The sequence below is a fragment of the Pseudophryne corroboree genome, chromosome 9, assembly GCF_028390025.1.
Source record: "Pseudophryne corroboree isolate aPseCor3 chromosome 9, aPseCor3.hap2, whole genome shotgun sequence".
Taxonomy (NCBI): domain Eukaryota; kingdom Metazoa; phylum Chordata; class Amphibia; order Anura; family Myobatrachidae; genus Pseudophryne; species Pseudophryne corroboree.
The window spans coordinates 1,769,605-1,791,201 of NC_086452.1; the positions used below are offsets into that span (position 1 = coordinate 1,769,605).

The 21,597-nt window shown below is 47.6% G+C and overlaps 1 protein-coding gene across 3 annotated transcripts in view; it reads right to left on the bottom strand.

The window, feature by feature from the left end:
- Nucleotides 1-21,597, bottom strand: part of ORC1 (origin recognition complex subunit 1) — a 384,523-nt gene that overhangs the window by 175,278 nt on the left and 187,648 nt on the right. For all 3 annotated transcript variants that reach the window (XM_063938885.1, XM_063938884.1, XM_063938886.1), the window contains exon 10: nucleotides 1,489-1,583. In XM_063938885.1, coding sequence (XP_063794955.1) covers nucleotides 1,489-1,583 — 95 coding nt within the window. The remainder of the gene's footprint in view (nucleotides 1-1,488; nucleotides 1,584-21,597) is intronic.

Genomic DNA, 21,597 nt, shown 5'->3' on the forward strand with positions numbered 1-21,597 from the left:
GACCACTATGATCATCGCCTCTATCCCCTGGGACACAGGTTCCAGCTGATTTGAGACTTGTTCCTCCTCTGATTGTGGGAATTCCCCCTCCTCTAAAGGAGGCATGTCCTCGTCTTCTGAGCTCACTGACAGCAGTACTGCCGGCAGGGGTCTCTTTGTAGAAACATGGGGTGAGTCCCCCTGGTTTAAAGTCTTTGACGGGAAACTTAGCAGCACATTTTTTTCAAGTGAAAGCTTTCTGTGATACCTTAGAGGCTGTGCCCTTTCCAGCCATGGTAAACAAAACCACACAGCAGTAGTAATGGACAGTGACAATAAAGAGAGAAATAAGGTAGGAGAGAGGGCAGTTAGGGAAGGAGTACTACCCCAGCACTAATACGCAATGCAGTGGAGCTAGGCTGAAACCAGGACACGTGCGCTGTAAATGCTCTTCCACCAGCCTAGAAACCCCACCGTACCACTCCCAAGTCCCTGGGGTAGTCTGTAGTCTCAGCGCAGTCAGCAGCAATGCAGCATGTGCTCAGCAAGATGTCTGCCAAGACTCCACCCCAGCAGTGCATAGGTAGCGGTGGGGCAGTGATCAGACTCCGGAGTTAAGCTCCGCCCCCTCCGCAATGGCGCCCAGTTTTAAAACTGAAAGCGCCCTGCGCCGCTGATGCTGTGATCCTAAACTGCCAGTATTAATGTCTCCCAGCATGTCCGCTACCCGGACACTGGGAATTACTCCCCCGCTGCCTGTGCTGGCCGGATGGCGGTGTGCCTGTGGGGGACCGCAATGCATGCAGCGGCGTCCGGGCTACCCAAGAGACAGTCTGTAGCCGGAGGTCCTGGCGCGAGGACAGGAGCTTCCCGGCAGCTTCAATGGTGCACACAGGTAGGAGGCAGCAGCTGCCCGTCTGTCCTCAATGATTTTCTTGTGGTAGATTAAAAAAAAAAAAAAATTAAAAAATTCTAAAACCAAAAACGCCCTGAGAATGGGGTCACAGCATGACCAGCTCCCTCAGGCACAAGTCTAGGGGCGGGATTCAGATCTAGCAGCTCCCCTCCTGCAGTATTCAAATGTTACTGCCGAAGGGCGCGATATCAGCTCGCCACCCCCTGGGGTGGTGAGCTGAAATGCACAAAAAGTGACCCGTTTGGATGCCCAAACGGGACTTTTCACGATCGCGCCCATGACTTTAGTCGGGTTTAGCTGCTTTACGCGGCTAAACCAGTCTCTCATGGGCGCGATCAGCGCGATAACAGGGGGCCATAGAATATCGCCCAGCAATCTCCCGTCACTTTAGACGGGAGATCGGGGGCAATAAAAGATTTTAATAACGCCCTAAGACTGTCTTGAAGGGCCAGCTCCCAGTTAGCTGCCATTCTATACCCCACTGTAAAGATCCTCCAGTGTCCCCTAGTGGATGAAGGAGAAATGCCTAAGTCCCAGTCACCACACATTACTCCGCACAGTATACAGTGTCAGACTATTCTAGGTTGTTTTACCTAATGCGGGCCTCCTCTAATACACTGGCAGGATTCTGGACAGGCTGGTTCCGTTCTGGGATCTTGGGCGTTGCAACACGTGTTTTGAAGAGCGGCTGATGGAATGAAATGGATATTACAAAGGTGGACAGCTAGACATTGTGATTACTAGTGCACAAAAAATCCAAATATACATGGTAAAAGCACAACAATGGTAATGGGTTAAGGATTATACAGTTATCCGTATAGTGAGGGAGGGTGGGGAGTGAGGGAGGGAGGGTGGGGAGGGAGGGAGGGGAGGGAGCGTGGGGAGGGAGGGAGGGGAGGGAGCGTGGGGAGGGAGGGGAAGGAGCGTAGGGAGGGAGGGAGGGGAAGGAGCGTAGGGAGTGAGGGAAGGAGCGTGGGGAGTGAGGGAAGCAGCGTGGGGAGTGAGGGAAGCAGCGTGGGGAGTGAGGGAAGCAGCGTGGGGAGTGAGTGAGGGAAGGAGCGTGGGGAGTGAGTGAGGGAAGGAGCGTGGGAAGTGAGTGAGGGAAGGAGCGTGGGGAGTGAGTGAGGGAAGGAGCGTGGGGAGTGAGGGAAGGAGCGTTTGGAGTGAGTGAGGGAAGGAGCGTGGGGAGTGAGTGAGGGAAGGAGCGTGGGGAGTAAGGGAAGGAGCGTGGGGAGTGAGGGAGCGAGCGTGGGGAGTGAGGGAGCAAGCGCGGGGAGTGAGGGAGCAAGCGTGGGGAGTGAGGGAGCAAGCGTGGGGAGTGAGGGAGGGAGCGTGGGGAGGGAGGAAGCGTGGGGAGGGAGGGAGCATGGGGAGGGAGGGTGGTTTATGGGAGGGAGCGTGGGGAGGGAGGGTGGTTTATGGGAGGGAGCGTGGGGAGGGAGGGTGGGTTATGGGAGGGAGCGTGGGTTATGGGAGGGAGCGTGGGGAGGGAGGGTGGGTTATGGAAGGGAGCGTGGGGAGGGAGTGTGGGTTATTCTTCTCTTCTAGGGGTGGACTATTCCACTCAGGGTAATCCTACGCTGAGCGCCCAAGATGGCTGCCGCACCTGGTACCTTGTGAGGGTGGAATACACAACCCCTGGAGGTTATTACCCAAAATGCCTCCACCAACCCTGCATTCTGATTACTCTATGCGTTCTAGGTTCTCATTTCTATATCTGTGTGGCCTGTGTATTGCTGTATTAATCTTCTGTATTATGTGCATTGTTTTGATGTCTGTTAAACGCCTCGAGTCCTGTTTGGAGAAAGAGCGCTATATAAATAAAACTGTTATTATTAACAACTCTGTTCATGAACCCATTATCATTTTTGGGTCACATATAATTGAGTTCTAGTTGGCCCTGTGGATGGCTGCCCTGGTGCTGCTCTGCCACGCTGCCTTCGTCTTTACATGTAAATTATGTCGAGTCTAATGTACAGTTGCAAAGTGCAGTATGAACTCATAGAATTTGACGGCAGATAAGAACCACTTGGCCCATCTAGTCTGCCCCTTTTTTTTTTTTTATATTATTTTTATCTCTAACCTTATTTGATCCTTATTTCTTTGTAAGGATATCCTTATGTCTATCCCATGCATGTTTAAATTGCTCTACTGTCTTAGCCTCTACCACCTCTGATGGGAGGCTATTCCACTTGTCCACTACCATTTCTGTGAAATAATTTTTCCGCAAATTTCCCCTGAACCTCCCCCCCTCCAGTCTCAGTGTATGTCCTCGTGTCCTATTGCTTCTCTTCATTTGGAGAATGTTTCCCTCCTGGACTTTGTTAAGACCCTTGATATATTTGAAAGTTTCTATCATGTCCCCCCTTTCCCTTCTCTGCTCCAAACTATACATATTGAGATTTCTTAGTCTTTCTGGGTATGTTTTGTGATGTAGGCCATGCACCATTTCAGTTGCCCTCCTTTGTACAGTTTCTAATGTATTAATATCCTTTTGAAGATATGGCCTCCAGAACTGAATACAGTATTCTAGATGAGGCCGTACCAATGACCTATACAGTGGCATTATTACTTCTTTCTTTCTGCTGCTGATTCCTCTCCCAGTGCACCAAGCATCTGACTAGCCTTCCTCATTGCCTTGTTACATTGCTTACCTGCTTTTAAGTCATCTGAAATAGTGACTCCTAGATCCCTTTCCTCCTCAGTAGTTTCCAGTATAGTGCCATTAATACTGTATTTAGCTTTAGGATTTTTGAGACCCAAGTGCATGATTTTGCATTTTTTGGCATTAAACTGTAATTGCCAGACTCTTTTTTTTTTAAATCAAGTAGTTTTTATTGAGTTTTATGTCACAAACAAACAAAACAAAACATCAGCATTGAAATTTAACTATAACTTTAACAGTTGCCATCAATAAACCAATTTTTTCAATCACATTTTGGTGTGCGTGTTATTTCTTATCATATATAATTACATATATGTATTCATGACGAGGAGTATCCATAGTTTTACAATGTCGCTCATGTGCTTAATACTTGTTCGCCCAGCCCTGCGCTACCCCAGCGGCCCCACATCTCCGTAAATCGAGAGGTGGAACCCCGTATTTTATACATATGTCTCTCATGGCGAATTACCTCGTTCACCAACGCCCTCCAGTGCTCCACCCTAGGTATATCAGCAGAGAACCAGACCCTAGCAATAACCACCTTAGCTAGCGTTGTGAGACACAGGACATATTTGTACAGCGAAACAGAGTGCGTCTCCTCCAAATCTAGCCCAAATAAACATATGCCAGGATCTAATGTAGGAAGGGACGGTGCTGTCATGACTACATCACACCAAACTCTATGCCAGAAAAGGGAAATCTCAGGGCAGTCCCACAATAAGTGCCAAAATCCGGCATCAGCTGCCTGACACCTGGGGCAGTTAGAATCTTCCCTAAGACCAGCCCTCTGCATACTAACCGGAGTGCGATAGGACCTGTGTAGAATGTAGAAAAAAACCTGCTTATACCTTATACATGGTGTAGTGTATTTAAGTGAACACATAATCTGAAGCCACTGCTCTTGGGACAATTGCCCTAAATCAGTCTCCCATTTAATACGGAGATTGTTTAATAGATCGGGATAGCTATTGTTATTTAAAGCAGCATATATGGTAGACACCTTCCCCCTCTGGCTCATTGAAGCAAGCAGCGTCTTAACAGGTGAGTCAGCAATCGATGGTGGGCCGTGAGGGAATTGGGTCTGTACAGCATGTCTAAGCCGAAAGTATCGGAACATAACTGTGTTAGGCACATCAAATTCGATCTTTAGTTGCTGAAATGACTTCAGCACTCCACCGTGGTATAGCTGACCCAGTGCCACGACTCCCCTAGCAATCCATATGTTATCTAGCGACATCTCATATAGCTCAGGGTATGCACTATTGAACCACAATGGAGTACAGGTATCATGTCCCTCCCAGTCATACAAAGTGTGCGCATAACGCCAGATAAGCAAGGCTTGACGCAACAAGGGAGGCATGCCAGACGTTGAGAGACCAGAAAGGAGAAGTTGAAGAGGAGAGAGAGAGAAAGCAGGAGAGCACTCCGTCCGCTCAGCCAGAAACCCCCTCATCGTATCCCCCAGAGAGTCCCCAGTCCATTCACTCAGATGGGCCAGCTGAGTGGCCACATAGTATAGTCTGAGATCTGGGAGGCTTGCTCCGCCAGACATCTGAGATCTGCACATCGTTCTTATAGAGACCCGCGCCTGCCTGCCACTCCATATAAATGAGGATAAAACTCCCTCAATAACAGTAAAGATCTTCTTGGGAAGGTAGACCGGGGAATTCTGTAGAGCATAGAGAAACTTTGGCTGCATCACCATTTTAAATAAATTGACCCTACCCAGGACAGACAGCGGTAATTTTTTCCAGCTATGTGCCTTTTCTTTAAATGTCGCTAGTATGGGGTCAATATTTTGGGCCATATAGCTACGCGCCATAGGAGTAATCCAGATGCCTAGATATTTGAATCGCAGTGTCCATTGCAAAGGATACGCCCCCTGTGTGTTTTCGGGAAGAAGGCCAGAGATAGGAAAAATGTGGGACTTGTCCCAGTTAATTAGCAGACCGGAAAAGATACCAAAATTCTCCACTACCTGTAATGCTGTTCGTAGGGAGTCATCAGAGTCTTGCAGGAAGAGTAGCATGTCATCCGCGTATAGCGCCACCACATCCACATGACCCCCAATCTCAACTCCCCTGACCCCGCCATCACCTCGCAGCAGGGCGGCCAACGGCTCCACGGCCATCGCAAACAGAGCAGGAGACAGGGGGCAGCCCTGTCGAGTGCCCCTCTCCAGTGCAAAAAGCTCAGACGTGAAACCATTGGCCGTCACACGAGCCACAGGCAAGGAATACAGTAATTGGATAAAGCCAATAAATCGAGGACCAAAGGCAAATTTCTCCAGCACCCCCCATAGGTACCTCCACTCTACGGAGTCGAACGCTTTGGCCGCATCAAGGGACACCACCACCGCGTCCGATCCCCCCACATCATTTCTCTGGAGATGACAGAACAATCTACGTAAATTTTGGGCCGTGGACTTGCCCGGCATAAAGCCCGTCTGGTCTGGATGAATTATCGTTGTAATTACCAAATTCAATCGAGATGCCAAGATTTTTGCCAGTATTTTTACATCAGTGTTGAGGAGGGAAATGGGTCGATAGGACTCGGGGTGCAGGGGGTCTTTCCCTGGTTTCAGCAGGACAATTATATTGGCCTCGGCCATAGAGCGCGGGAGGGCCCCACCCTTTAAGAGTAGTTCAAACAGTTGTAGGAGATAGGGGGCAAAAAAAGTAATGTATTTTTTATAGACCTCACCCGGAAGTCCATCTGATCCCGGTGCCTTAGACGCCGGGAGAGACAGGATCGCGGCCTCCACCTCCTCCACCGTGATAGGCGCATCCAGAGCCCCAGAGTCCTCCCGGGACAAGCATGGCAAGGTCAGCTGAGCCAAAAAATCCCCCAGCTGATCATCAGAGTAACCGGCTCGGGAGGCATAGAGCGAGGAATAATAACTACGGAAAGTCTCCGCCACCTTTGATCCAGAGTAACACATTTGGCCAGCAGAGTTTTTCACACACTGAATTACTGTTCTAGGGGAATCAGACCGGGCCAAAAAGGCCAAATAGCTGCCATTCATCTCAGCCCGAAAATACTGCTCATGTCCCGCAAAAAGGAGTCTACGCCTGGATTTCTCAAATAAACAATCCGACCACTCACTCTGCGCGTTCTTCCACAACAATTCATCAGACCGCAAATGGGTATTAAGATATTGAGATTCCAACTGCTGGCACAAATATTCCAACCGCATCTCCTCCCTCTTACCGAACGCTTTAACTTCAGAGATCCGCTTTATAAAGGAGCCCCGCAGAAACGCCTTAAAGGCATCATGCTTCATTGTCAGAACACTGTATAGTGAATTATCTTCCTGGAACCCTTCCCAGGCGGCCATCAGATCCTCACCCTTCCCCAGCAGAGTCAACCAAAAGGGATTAAGCTTCCACATTTTTGCTCCCCGCTCCCAACCCATATTAACTGTGACCAAAACAGGAGAATGATCCGATATGCCCCTAGGGAGATAGTCCACCGCCAGCACGTCCGGGGACAAACCATGGGAAACCAACACCAAATCAATACGAGAAAAAGCGTGATGGGTAGCGGACTGACAGGAGAACCGAGTGGCCGCGGGATTTCGCCATCTCCATATATCCACCAGCCCCATCTCCCCCACCAGTCTTGCGAATGAGGTAGGGGACGCCAGGGGAGGGGAAGATGCAACCGACTCCCTCCACCTGTCCATGCCACCATCCATGACATTGTTAAAATCTCCTAGACATATCACAGGGGTAGCAGGGGACCGGGCCAGAAAACGGGCAGCGTGCCGGAGGACCTCATTGTTATATGGCGGCGGGACATATACTGCTAATATATTAAACAGTCGGCTGTTAATATGGGCTCGTAGGAAGACGTACCTGCCATACTGGTCAGTTTCACATTCATCCATATGAAATTGTACGGACTTTTTAATCATTACAGAAACGCCTCTAGCATTGCTAGAGAAGGTGGAATGATACACGTGACTGACCCAGGGCTTTCTAAGCGCCAACACTCTACCTCCATGCAAATGTGTTTCAGAAAGACAAATTATGTCTGCCTGATATTTTTTAACCTGAGTCAGGACTAACGATCTTTTGATTTTTTCATTCAATCCCCGAACGTTCCAGCTGAGCAGACGGAGCCCCTCAGAAACAGTAGACATAGAAATCATAACGGAGAGGGATAACAGGATAGGTTAAAGAGACATATAGCGGAGCCTGGCATCGCAGCATAGCAACGTTGAGCCAACAGTACATAGGGACAGGAATAACCAGTCCCCCTACGTTCCTGGAGGCATAAGAGCACAGAGCAACATAATGCAGAAAATACGCGTCTTTGCAAAATACGCACAGAGCTAAAAAGTGATGGCTTGGAAAAAAATAAACTAACCCCCCCCGCACCCACCCTATATCACCTAATAACGCAGTGTAGCAGAACACACACATAGGCAAAGATTGATGGCATGAAAAAAAACAAACTAACCCCCCCCACACCCACCCTGTATCACCTTGCGAACATAAGGTATACCTGGATCCCATAACTCCCACCAAAGTAACTAAGCTAAGGGATAGGGGCCTAACTAAGATCCCAAAGAAATGCCCCTACACTATCTTCGGCATAAACTCTCCACAGAGTACCAGTAGAAGTAGTACCCTAACCCTGGGGGAAAAAAAAAGAAAAACATATCTAGCAGCGTACCCCAACGTATAAAAACGAAACAAGGATTAATATCAACATTAGGCTGCTCAGCATTACCCCCCTGGTACATTGCATATATATCCACAGCATGACTAGCGTAACATGATTTGAAACAGTTAGGCTTAGCCAGCAATAAGAAAGTAACAAATCAACAAATGTATGATAATACATCAACGAGGAGGACGAGGCTGTCGTTCCAACCATGCAACAGCATCTTGAGGAGTGGAGAAGAAATGAGTGGTGTTATCGGACACCACCCTCAGTTTGGCCGGGAACAGCATAGAGTATTGTATATTGCGGTCACGGAGTTGACGCTTAACATGCAGAAACTGTGATCTACTCTTTTGCACCTCCAGGGCAAAGTCAGGGAAAACGGATATATTATGTCCATCTAGTTGGATAGGGCCCTGTGTCCGGGCCATGCGGAGTATAGCGTCACGGTCCTTAAAATGTAGGAAACGAGCAATAAATGTTCTAGCCGGAGCCCCGGGTGGTGGCGGTCTAGGCGGGAGCCTGTGCGCTCGTTCCACCGCGAATTGAGAGGTAAATGCTTCTTTGCCAAATAATTTAATAAGCCAATTTTCCAGAAAGGATTCCGGGGAGGTGCCCTCTGCCCTCTCAGGGAGCCCAACAAACCGAACGTTGTTGCGCCGTAGTCTCCCCTCGATATCGGACATTTTACTCTGCATAGATATCACCTGGGTAGACAAATCGGCCACTTTCAATTGTAAGGGTGATGTAGTATCTTCTAGAGCCGATATCCGATGCTCAGTTTCACCCACTCTCTCGGATTTTCTGTAGATCCTGTCTTAGGAGAGAGACGTCCGCCTGGACTTGCCCAATCTTGTCCGTGACCCTCTGCTCAGACGCAAAAATGGCCTGTAGTATTTGCTGGGTAGACTGAACCTGCTCAGTGGGGTCGGGGGCAGCGACCTCAGCCGCAGGCGGGGATGGGTCAGTGTCACCCTGCTTTGCCGAGTGAGTTGCCTGTTGTGACCTAGCAAATTTCGCCAGTTTTGCAGCGGCGTTCGCCGCGCTCTGACCTCCTTTCACCATTGCAGCACTGGACGCGAAGTCAGGACCCCAAGGATATTACAGCAAAAAAGTCCCTGAGCAGTGTCAGGTCAGCACAGGTGCTGGAGCCGCTCGGATCGGGCAGATATGATAAATAATAATGTAGCAGAGTAGAGCAGGCTTATGGGCACACACCGCAGAGTAGGTTATATGCAGAGAATAGGAGCTCAGCTGGTTCAGCACAAGAGCAAAACTATGTGGTTATTGCAGATTTGCAGGGAGTATATAAGGACTGTGCTGTTTCCTTCCTTATTATTGCCCTCTATTCCCTTCCTCCTTCTGTATATTCAGGAACTCCTCAATGGATGTAGGGGGGAGTAATATTTTTTTTTTTTTTTGGGGCACCACACTTTTGAGCATTTATTAAGCCCAGGAGGGAGATAGAGAGGCAGCCCCAGCCACAGCTCAATTCACTGTACTGCACCACAGGAAGGCGCTGGGAGACAAGCTTCACATAAGGAGAATAGAAAAAAAAAAAAAAAAAAGGAAGATGGCGGCTTCGCGGGCTTTCCTCCCCGCACTCACCCGCCCGCTGGGTCTTCTGGCAGGTACCGCTGCTCCCGGCCGTCAGTCAGGATCTCCTCCGTCTCCGATCCCCAGCTGGGGGATCACTGCAGGGCCGCCGTCAGGAGCGCTGTCACGTGTCTTACGCGTCTTCCCTCGAGCTCCGGCACGCAGAGAGGCAGGGAGCCGGGCTAGCACACTGGAGGGGTCAGATATAAGGAGCCGCTTCACGCTCCCGGCCAGCGCGGATGACAGCAGGGGTAGCACACCTTCCTATGCCTGCAGGCAGATCTCAGGAGTCACGGGTTAGGGGTATACGGATATTTGAGCAGGATTATTATGGAGAGCTAGAGCTGCACACTGCTACTCCATTCCGATCCAAGCCACGCCGTAATTGCCAGACTCTTGACCATTCCTCTAGTCTACCTAGATCCTCAGTCATTTGTTTTACCCCACCTGGTGTGTCTACCCTGTTGCATACCTTTGTGTCATCTGCAAAAAGGCATAATTTCCCTTTAATGCCATTTGCAATGTCACCAATAAAGATATTAAAAAGCACTGGTCCAAGTACAGATCCCTGGGGTACTCCACTGGTAACATTTCCCTCCTGTGAATGCACTCCATTTACCACAACTCTCTGTTTTCTATCCTTCAACCAAGATCTTATCCATTCAATAATCCTAATATCCAATCCCAAACTTTCAAGTTTATTTAGCAGTCTGCGATGTGGAACAGTGTCAAAATCCTTACTAAAGTCTAGATAAGCTATATCCATGGCTCCACCTTTATCCATCACTTTAGTCACACAATCAAAAAGTCAATAAGATTTGTTTGACATGATCTCCCCCCAGTGAATCCATGCTGTTTGGGATCCAGTAAATTGACGGATTTGAGATAATCTACAACTCTTTCTTTTAAGAGTGTTTCCATCAATTTCCCTACTACTGATGTAAGACTCACTGGTCTGTAGTTGTTTGCCTCTTCCTTGCTTCCACTTTTGTGCAGTGGGACTACGTTTGCTCTTTTCCAGTCCTCTGGAATTACTCCTATAGCTAATGACTGGTTGAATAATTCTGTCAATGGTGCTACCAGCACCTCTTTAAGTTCTTTTAGTATCCTTGGATGTATCCCATCTGGTCCCATAGATTTGTCCACTTTCAGCTTTGAGAGTTCTGTTAGGACCTTCTCCTCTGTAAATGTACTTGTTTCATTTTCCTGAATATCCCTGCAACTTAACTGTGGCCCCTTCCCCTCTCTTTCAGTAGTAAATACTGAGCAAAAATAATCATTAAGATGATCTGCTATTAAATTGTCTCCTTCAACAAGACTCCCAGTGTCCGTCTTTAGTTTTATAATTCCGCCTTTCGTTTTTCTCCTTTCGCTTATATACCTAAAAAAAGTTTTGCCTCCTTTACCCACTGACTGGGCCATTTTCTCCTCAGCTTGTGCCTTTGCACATCTGATTACCTTCTTTGTCTCCTTCTGTCTAACAAGATATATCTTTTTGTCTTCATTATTTTGTGTCTGCTTATATTTCCTAAAAGCCATCTTTTTTGCTCTCACAATATTTGCTACTTCTTTTGCAAACCACACTGGCTTCCTTTTCCTTGTGTTTTTCCTAACAGTTTTGATACAAAGGTCTGTTGCCTTCAATATTGCACATTTTAATGTTTTCCACCTCTCCTGCACTGTTTCCAAGTTCCTCCACTCTGCCAAAGAATCGCTTACACATTTTCCCATCCCTACAAAATCAGCCTTCCTAAAATCCAACACCTTTGTTTTTGTATGGGACGAGTCAGTCTCTGTCTTAATGCTGAACCATACTGCTTGATGATCACTGGATCCCAGGTTTTCACCCATTTTTACGTCCGATAATCTGTCTCCATTTGTAAGTATTAAGTCTAATATTGCGTCTTTCCGAGTGGGCTCCCTCACCAATTGGTGGAGGGATGCTCCCTGAAGGGAATTTAAAATGTTCCTACTTCTAGTGGAACTAGCAACAGACACCTCCCAGTTTACATCAGGAAGATTAAAGTCTCCCATGATTATTACCTCTCCTTTTAATGCCATTTTAGTTATGTCCTGCAGTAGGTTCTTGTCAAGTTCCTCTTCCTGACCTGGTGGCCTGTATATCATGCCAATACGAATAATCAACTTATCCCCTGTTTCTATGGTCACCCAAAGGGCCTCAGTTTTTTCTTCAATACTTTGTATTAATGTAGTATTTATGGCATTTTTTTACATACATTGCTACCCCTCCTCCGATTTTTCCAATTCTGTCCTTCCTAAATAAAGTATATCCCGGTATAGCTATGTCCCAGTCATGATTTTCATTGTACCATGACTCTGTAATTGCCACAATGTCTAGATCATCCCTTGTCATTATTGCAGTTAGTTCTGGGATTTTATTTCCTAAGCTCCTAGCATTTGTACACATATCTTTTAGAGTTTTGTTTGTGCTTTTTCTGTTCCTAGCTATATTCTTCTCTCTACCTATTTTTATTTGGTTTTGATCTGAATTATCTTCTGTTGCTGTGGATATGCTTCCTATTCCCTTTGCCTGCAGAAACAATACCTCTGTGTTGGGGGAGCAGATTTCTTTATTCCTGTTTGGTTCACTGCCCCCCTTTGTTAGTTTAAATAGTTCTTGATGAAGCATCCAAACTGTTCAGTTAGTATTCTTGTTCCCCTTGAAGATGGGTGCAGGCCGTCACTTTTGTATAAGCTCCTATCTTGCCAGATGGTGTGACTGTGGCCTATAAATCAAAATCTCTCCTCATTGCACCATGTCCTTAGCCAAACATTGAAGTTTCTGATGCAATGAGTTCTGTCTTCCCCTCTGTGTACTGGCAATACTTCTGAAAAAGATACAGTGGTTGCCACCTGCTTCAGAGCAGTCCCTAACTTCCTAAATTCATCTTTTAGGGCCATGATTTCAGCATTTGCCAGGCCATTTGTCCCTAGGTGGACAATGACATCCACCTCCCCATCTTTTCTTGCTGCCTTTACAATTCTTAGCATGCACTCTTTATCCCTTGGAGCTGTGGCTCCAGGTGAGCACCTTACTTGTTTCTCTACTTCATTTGCATTTCCCAGATGTATTCCTCTAATAATGGAATCTCCCAAGAGAAGTGCAGTCCTTTTTGGAGATGCAATTTCCTGTTCCATTTCCTGTTCCTATAGTTGGTAGAAGTCCCCATATCCTCCTGTTCTGTAGTGCCTCTATTAGTTGTATCTTCCAGCCCTGCAAGAGTAGCATACGAGTTTTGCAGTGTCACCGCTTGCGGGAGGTGTCTGTGTCCCTCTGGAAATCTCTGCCCTTGAGAGCCCACAGTAGTCCAGGCAGAAAGTCTTCTGGTGGCTCTCTGAGGCAGTGGAGGCTTCAAAGACACAGACATCCTACAAATCTCAGCATGCAGTTTTGCTATCTCCTCCTTCAGCAGAGAAAATTGCTCAGAGATTGGACAGCAGCCGAGTCTCCACGCTGCCTCTTTCCAAACAAATGCTTTACATCCATTGCACTGCACAAGGCCAAACATTGTATCAGATGTTAATGGTATTGCAAATTTGTGTGTCACTTGGTGTATTATAAAACTCACCTTTTGCTGTATTCTAACTCACCTGCTGCTGTTTCAAACTCACTTAATAAGCCAAGCCTCACTTTATAATGCACGCCTCTCACAATGACTCATACGTGTAACAGTCTTTACTGCAATAGAATGATCTTTCTTGAAACAAACTATATGCTTCTAGTTCTGGATGTCATATTGCAGCTCGTTACCCACATACCCGCCTGCTGCTCCCCCAGCTCGTCTGCTTTGCACAGTTTCTCCCTATTGTTACACACACAATAACATGGATCCCATATAATGAAAAATCTCAATTTATATAATGGGGTAATTTCAAACCAGCAGGGTGTAACGTATTTAATGTAAGTATCCATTATGTTTCCTATTTTGGCTGCAATGTTAGTCTGTCACCCCCACGCTGATCTAATACTACGTGTTGAAGACCCATATACTGTATCTCAGTGACTGTGGATTCCCGTCGGGGGACACTCTGGTTATCAGCCTTACTCTCAATATTCCTGTAGTGTTCTAGAATCCCAGTGTTAGCACTCGCTCGGGTCACCAATGTATCTTACAAATCAACATGTATACCACATAGGTGCTATTACAATTAATAAGACCTTTTACTTTAAACTCATTCTTTCCTGAGTTGTCCTGAAAAGTTTCTGTCCCTGGTAACCCATATGCGCACATTTTACAGCCCCCGCATATAAAAAGCCTGCACTCCATACTGTTATTTTGTTCCCCACACATTGCCGGTAATTCACTAGGGGACAGGTAGTGGTAACCATTTTGCTCTTCTAAACACTAATTCTGTTTTTTTTGGGAGAGAGTTCCCCAGTTTTGGGTCCATTCCAATCACATGCCAGTGTCTTTCTCATCTCCACAGTAGCAGAGGAGGCCGTAGGAGGGCAACAACCCAGCAGCAGGACCGCTACCTCCGCCTTTGTGCAAGGAGGAACAGGAGGAGCACTGCCAGTGCCCTGTAAAATGACCTCCAGCAAGCCACAAATGTGCATGTGTCTACTCAAATGATCAGAAACAGACTCCATGAGGGTGGTATGAGGGCCCGACGTCCACAGGTGGGGGTTGTGCTTACAGCCCAACACCGTGCAGGACGTTTGGCATTTGCCAGAGAACACCAAGATTGACAAATTCGCCACTGGCGCCCTGTGCTCTTCACAGATGAAAGCAGGTTCTCACTGAGCACATGTGACAGACGTGACAGAGTCTGGAGACGCCAAGGAGACCGTTCTGCTGCCTGCAACATCCTCCAGCATGACCGGTTTAGCAGTGGGTCAGTAATGGTGTGGGGTGGCATTTCTTTGGGGGGCCGCACAGCCCTCCATGTGCTCGCCAGAGGTAGCCTGACTGACATTGGGTACCGAGATGAGATCCCCAGACCCCTTGTGAGACCATATGCTGGAGCGGTTGGCCCTGGGTTCCTCCTAATGCAAGACAATGCTAGACCTCATGTGGCTGGAGTGTGTCAGCAGTTCCTGCAAGACGAAGGCATTGATTCTATGGACTGGCCCGCCCGTTCCCCAGACCTGAATCCAATTGAGCACATCTGGGACATCATGTCTCGCTCCATCCACCAACACCACGTTGCACCACAGACTGTCTTGGAGTTGGCGAATGCTTTAGTACAGGTCTGGGAGGAGATCCCTCAGGAGACCATCCGCCACCTCATCAGGAGCATGCCCAGGCATTGTAGGGAGGTCATACAGGCATGTGGAGGCCACACACACTACTGAGCCTCATTTTGACTTGTTTTAAGGACATTACATCAAAGTTGGATCAGCCTGTAGTGTGTTTTTCCACTTTAAATTTGAGTGTGACTCCAAATCCAGACCTCCATGGGTTAATAAATTTGATTTCTAATGATAATTTTTGTGTGATTTTGTTGTCAGCACATTCAACTATGTAAAGAACAAAGTATTTAATAAGAATATTTCATTCATTCAGATCTAGGATGTGTTATTTTAGTGTTCCCTTTATTTTTTTGAGCAGTGTGTGTACTTACCGATAAATCCATTTCTCTGAATCCTCTAGGGGACACTGGAGTTCCATTATACATTAGGGGTGTGAAGCTTGCAAACCGGAGGTGTGGCACAATCTAAAACAGTATTGTCTGCACAGCCGGCTCCTCCCTCTTCACATCCCTCCTCCCTCAGTTTTGAAAATGTGACCGAGAGAATTGGACATGAGACTACTGCACCTGGCAAGGAACCGAACCGTACAACAGAACAGCAGCATCCAAGAACTTCTTAAACCGAAACTAACACAGTTTGTACGAACTTGAACAATAACCCAAACACAGCAGGCCGACAGCACCGAGGTGGGCGTCCAGTGTCCCCTAGAGGATTCAGAGAAATGGATTTATCGGTAAGTACCAAAATCCTCTTTTCTCTTTCATCCACTAGGGGACACTGGAGTTCCATTATACATTAGGGGACGTCCCAAAGTTATCCCCCAGGGAGGGAGTGCGGTCTGTTGCCTGTAAAACCAAACTTCCGAACTTAGAATCCTCGGACGCAAAGGTATCAAACTTGTAAAATTTCGCGAACGTGTGAGCTGAGGACCACGTCGCCGCTCTACAAAGTTGAGTCGTGGAGACACCTCTGGCAGCCGCCCAGGAGGCACCCACCAACTGGGTAGTATGAGCACCCGTGTGTTCCGGAACCTGTTTACCACAGGAAACATAAGCTTGCCGAATAGCAAGACTAATCCATCTAGACAGACTGCTTAGAAGCCGGCCAACCCTTCTTTGGCCCATCATACAGGACAAATAAATGATCAGACTTCCGAAAGGACGACGTAATGTGTACGTACACCCACAATGCTCTGATCACATCCAAGGATACATCCCCATCTGCCAGACACTGGAAGGATGGGACCACAATCGGCTGATTTACATGATACCCTGAAACAACTTTAGGAAGGAAACCCGCTCGTGTACGGAGTTACGCCCAGTCCGCATGAAAAATCAAAAAGGGACTCTTACACGATAAGGCTCCTAACTCAGAAACACGCCTAGCCGATGCCAAGGCTAGCAACAACGTCACCTTCCAAGACAGATGTTCAAGGTCTGTTCTAGTTGACGGTTCAAAGAGTGGCGATTTAAAAAAAAAATCTAATACCAGATTGAGATCCCACGGTGCAATGGGAGGACGAAATGGGGGCTGTATCATCAGAAACCCCCTGTAAAAAGGTCTGTACCTCTGGCAAGGATGCCAACCGCTGTAGAAAAAGGATGGAAAGAGCAGACACTTGAACCTTCAGAGATCCCAGGCGCAGACCTAAGTCTAGGCCGGCCTCAAGGAAAAGCAAAAGTCTGGATAAGTGGAAGGTCCTCGAATTCCATCCACGTTCCTGACACCAGTCGATGTACCTCTTCCAAATTCTGTAGGCCGTGACCGGTTTTCGAGCCGCAATCATCGTAAGAATAGCCGTTCTAGGTATCCCTCTGTTCCTTAAGATCCTGGTCTCAATAGCCACGCCGTTAAACGTAGCCTGTTCAGGTCCGGATGGGGAAACGGCCCTTGAGACAGCAAGTCCACTCTCTGAGGTAACCGCCACGGTTTGTCCGCCAACAAACCCTGTAGATCCGAGTACCAACTCCTGCGTGACCAATCTGGTGCGATTAGAATCGCCCACACTCGCTCTCGTTTCAACCTCTTCAGAACCCTGGTAATGAGTGGAAACGGTGAAAGATGTAAACCTTTCGTAACCCCAAGGAAGTGTTAATGCGTCCACTCCTTCTGCTGCTGGATCCCTTGTTCTGGACACATATCTGGGCAGCTGGTGGTTCTGCCGAGACGCCATTAGGTCCACTTGAGGAAGACCCCATCTCCTCACCACCATGTCGAAAATCCGTGGATGCAGGCACCACTCTCCCGGGTGCAGGTCCTGTCGACTGAGATAATCTGCTTCCCAGTTTTCCACACCGGGAATGAACACTGCCTAGAGAATGACGTTTCGTCTTTCCGCCCACAACAATATCTTTGTGGCTTCTCTTAACGCTATTCTGCTCCTTGTTCCTCCTTGACGGTTTATGTAAGCCGTCGTCGTAACATTGTCCGACTGTACCCTCACGTACTGGTTCATGACTAAGCCTTCGGCGAGAAGTGCATTGTAAACTGCCCTCAGTTCGAGTATGTTGATTCTCCTGTAACGACCATCGTCCCTGAAATTGATGGTCCTCGAAGACGCACCCCAACCTCTGAGGCTGGCGTCCGTTGTCAGGATTCTCCAATTCCATACTCCGAATCTCTTCCCTGCTGCGAGACTCTTGTGTAACGATCACCAAATTAAAGAGACTCGTACGTGTGGTTGAAGTCGGATCCGTCGATGAAAAAGCCAGTGTGAACCGGCTCCTTGAGCAAGGAGGTTCATCTGGAACGGTCGGGAATGAAGTCTGCCGTACTGGAGAGCTTCGAACACCGCTAGCATTTTTCAGAGAAGCTGTACACAGAGGCGCAGAGACACTGATTGTGTCCGTAATACCTGATCTACTAACTTCTTTATGTCCTTGATCTTGGATTCTGGCAGAAAAATCTTTAACTGTACCGTGTCCAAGATGAGACCAAGGAATTGAATCCGTTGAGTCGGAGTGAGGTTGGATTTCTGGAAGTTCACAACCCATCCGTGTTGAATAAGAAATTGTGAGACGTCTGAACATTTTTGATTAGCTTCTCTTGAGTGGAGGCCTTGATCAGGAGATCGTCTAGATAGGGTATTATCGTGACTCCCAACATTCTCAACCCCACAACCATGATCGCCTTTATCTTCGTGAAGATCCTCGGTGCCGATGACAGACCAAATGGCAGGGCTCTGAATTGGTAATGATCCTTCCCCAGTGCAAATCTTAGGTAAGCCTGGTGGGGAGCCCAAATTGGAATATGCAGGCATGCATCCTTTTTGTCCATGGACACCATGAATTCGCCCTGCTCCAGACCCGCAATGACCGACTGGATTGATTCCATTTTGAATCTGTATATCTTTAGAAACTGGTTTAAAACCTTTAAATTGAGTATTGGTCAGACCGTTCCGTCTGGCTTTGGCACGACAAAAAGACTGGAATAAAAACCCGTTCCTCTCTGAGCGGCGGGAACTGTAGTAATGACCTGTGATTGTAATAATTTTTGAATGGCCGTCAGTAGTGCTTCTGCCTTTTGAGGGCATTGAGGCAGACCCGTTGTAAAAAATTGACTGTGAGGTCTTTGTTGAAAATCCAGTCTGTACCCTTGGGAGATTATGTCGTTGATCCAAAGATCTAGACAGGTGACGGTCCATATGTCCCGAAAACCTTCCAGACGGGCGCCCACCAAGGGAGATCCCAGGTGGGCCGGAAGATCGTCATGCCACGGTTTTGTCAACAGGTTTATCCTGTTGTCTGGCTGCTGCCTGTGTGCAACCTCTACCTCTGCCTCCACGGACTTGTGTACTGAATTAAACGCCGGTCCCGAATATCCTCTTCTAGCCTGTGGAACGGCTCTCGTATATGGAGTAGGCAGAAAGGTAGATTTCCCTGCTGTAGCCTGCGAAATCCGCTTATCCAACTCAGCACCGAAAAGCATCTCTCCCCCAAAGGGGATGGATTCCACCGCCTTCTTGGTGTCAGAGTCGCCCTGCCATTCTCTGAGCCATAAAATCCTTCTAGCTGATATAGCCGAAGCGGAGATGTGCGAAGCTATTCTGCTAAGATCTTGTGAGGTCTGACACAAGTATGAAGCAGATTCTCGAATGTGGTCTGCCAGTTGGGTAATCTCTTCCAAGCTATTCTCCTCCTCAATAGCTTGTACAATACAACCAGACCACGCGCCCATGGCCTTGTTGACCCAAGCACAGACGATCGCAGGTCTCTGTGCTGCACCTGCTGCCATGAATATTGACTTTAAAGTTGTGTCCACCTTCCAATCCGACGCATCTTTTAAAGTCGTCACATTAGGTATTGTCAAAATTGTCTTTTTTGATAACCTTCCAAGGGAAGCATCCACTACAGGTGGCGTCTCCCACTTATCCATGACACCTTTGGGTAGGGCATAAGTCGCTTGAAACCTCTTTGGAAATTGAAAGCGTTTGTCCGGCTGTTTCCAAGCCTCCTCCATCTGAGATTGGAGGGATTTAGGAATGGGAAACACCGCAGGCCGCGGCTTTTGTGATTCGAATAAATCTAATTCTTCTGGTTCTTTGACGTCTTCCGTTTTTAAGTCTATGATCTCTTTTACCGCCTCAAAGACTCAATACCTGAGATTGCCGTGTCTACTTCTGGAAAATCGGTGTCCAGGGTAGATTCAATTAACTCACCTTCCTCCGTATCAATGAGAGGATCTCTCCTCGTCTGTCTCTGTTATGATAGGAAGAGGTCTTTTAACGGCCTTGCGCACATTCGTTTCTGCATGTGCTCGCGGCGTTAACCTGATGAGAAATTCCCCCATTGTCTTAGAGAATACCGCAGCCCATTCCGACTGCTGCCTGCGGGATTCCGCCATTTCCTGTGAGATTCTATTTTCAGACTATCTTCCCATGACCTATATGGAGCACTGCTCCCAGGTGGAGCGTCCTTGTCTAAACAAGAGTCGCACACCCCGGAGCTGCCACTCGTGCTCTTCTTGTTACATTTCTTACAAACATAACAGGTCTTAGAGGCTTGTGCTTTAGACATGTTATTTAAACCCGTATCAGGGTATTACGCAGTGCTTTCAGCCTTTTAAATTAGAAAGGGAAGGACTGAGCGATGACGGAAGCGAAGTATTGGAACCGGCTGGGCAAACTAATCTTTCTATATGGAATGACAAAATCAATAATTAAAAAAATAAATAAATAAAATAAATAAAAAATGTCACCAGCCGGTTTGCAACCCTCACAGACCGAACTGTAAATCAGCAACGATGGTGGGGTTGTCTTTGCGCTTCCCAGTATTTTCTGCAGGATCTTTGTATAGAAGTTCCTTGAAAATATAAAAAAAATTAGAATTATTCTTCAGGAGATCCTCATTGTATATCTAAATTCCACCAGTAGGGGGAGCAGTTGCTATAAAACAATACCCTCCTATATGATAAACTCCAAGAGGGGGAGGGATAATCCCTGTCCCTCAGATTGGCGCCCAGCTGAAAAATTAAAATGGCCACCACTGGAAAATAGTAGTCACTTCATTAGATTATGTGACCCTAACTGTCTCTCAGCAGGAGGAGCTGCTCTATCCCTACCTCTAGCCTCTATAACTGGTTCCCCTGCGGCCGTGGAGTCTCACCTCCGTGCTGTGCTTATATTTTACCCGCACTGCACTGTGTCCGCCAACGCGCGCGCGCACCGGGACTGCACTCTCCCGTCCCCTTGCGGCGCGTCTGCCCTCGGCGAGCATACCATACCCACTGTGCCGCTGTGGCCGGGCTTAGAGCCCTAGAGGCTGAAGGCGGAATCCTGACAGGGAGAGATGGCTTGAGCTGCGCTACTCTATCTCCAGAGCACGCGCGCTGTGGGACCCGTCACTCGGTCCCTACAGCGGCGCCTTCTAACAGGGGAGACTGAACACTGTTAAAATCATTAGACAGTGATAATCCCTATCCTTCCTGTAAAACCCCCTATTCTTACACTAGGGTCCTTTTACACACAACCAGTACTCGCTGTTAGTGTCTAAGAGGATCTCCTGTGAGAGATGCAGGTCCCTTCAGAAGGGATCTTTGTCTCTCCTATACTCATGGGCTTTGTCCCCCTTTTCTTAGGTTGACGCAGCAGAGTAGTTTTCTTTTTATAGATCTGTTGTCAGGAGCTCTGAGCTCTATGTGCTACATCTCCTAGCACCATTTTCAAAACTGAGGGAGGAGGGATGTGAAGGGGGAGGAACCGGCTGTGCAGGCAATATTTTTTTAACATTGTGCCACACCTCCGGTTTGCAAGCTTCACACCCCTAATGTATAATGGAACTCCAGTGTCCCCTAGTGGATGAAAGAGAAATATATATAATAAGAATTTACTCACCGGTAATTCTATTTCTCGTAGTCCGTAGTGGATGCTGGGACTCCGTAAGGACCATGGGGAATAGCGGCTCCGCAGGAGACTGGGCACATTTAAGAAAGATTTAGGACTACCTGGTGTGCACTGGCTCCTCCCTCTATGCCCCTCCTCCAGACCTCAGTTAGGATACTGTGCCCGGAAGAGCTGACACAATAAGGAAGGATTTTGAATCCCGGGTTAGACTCATA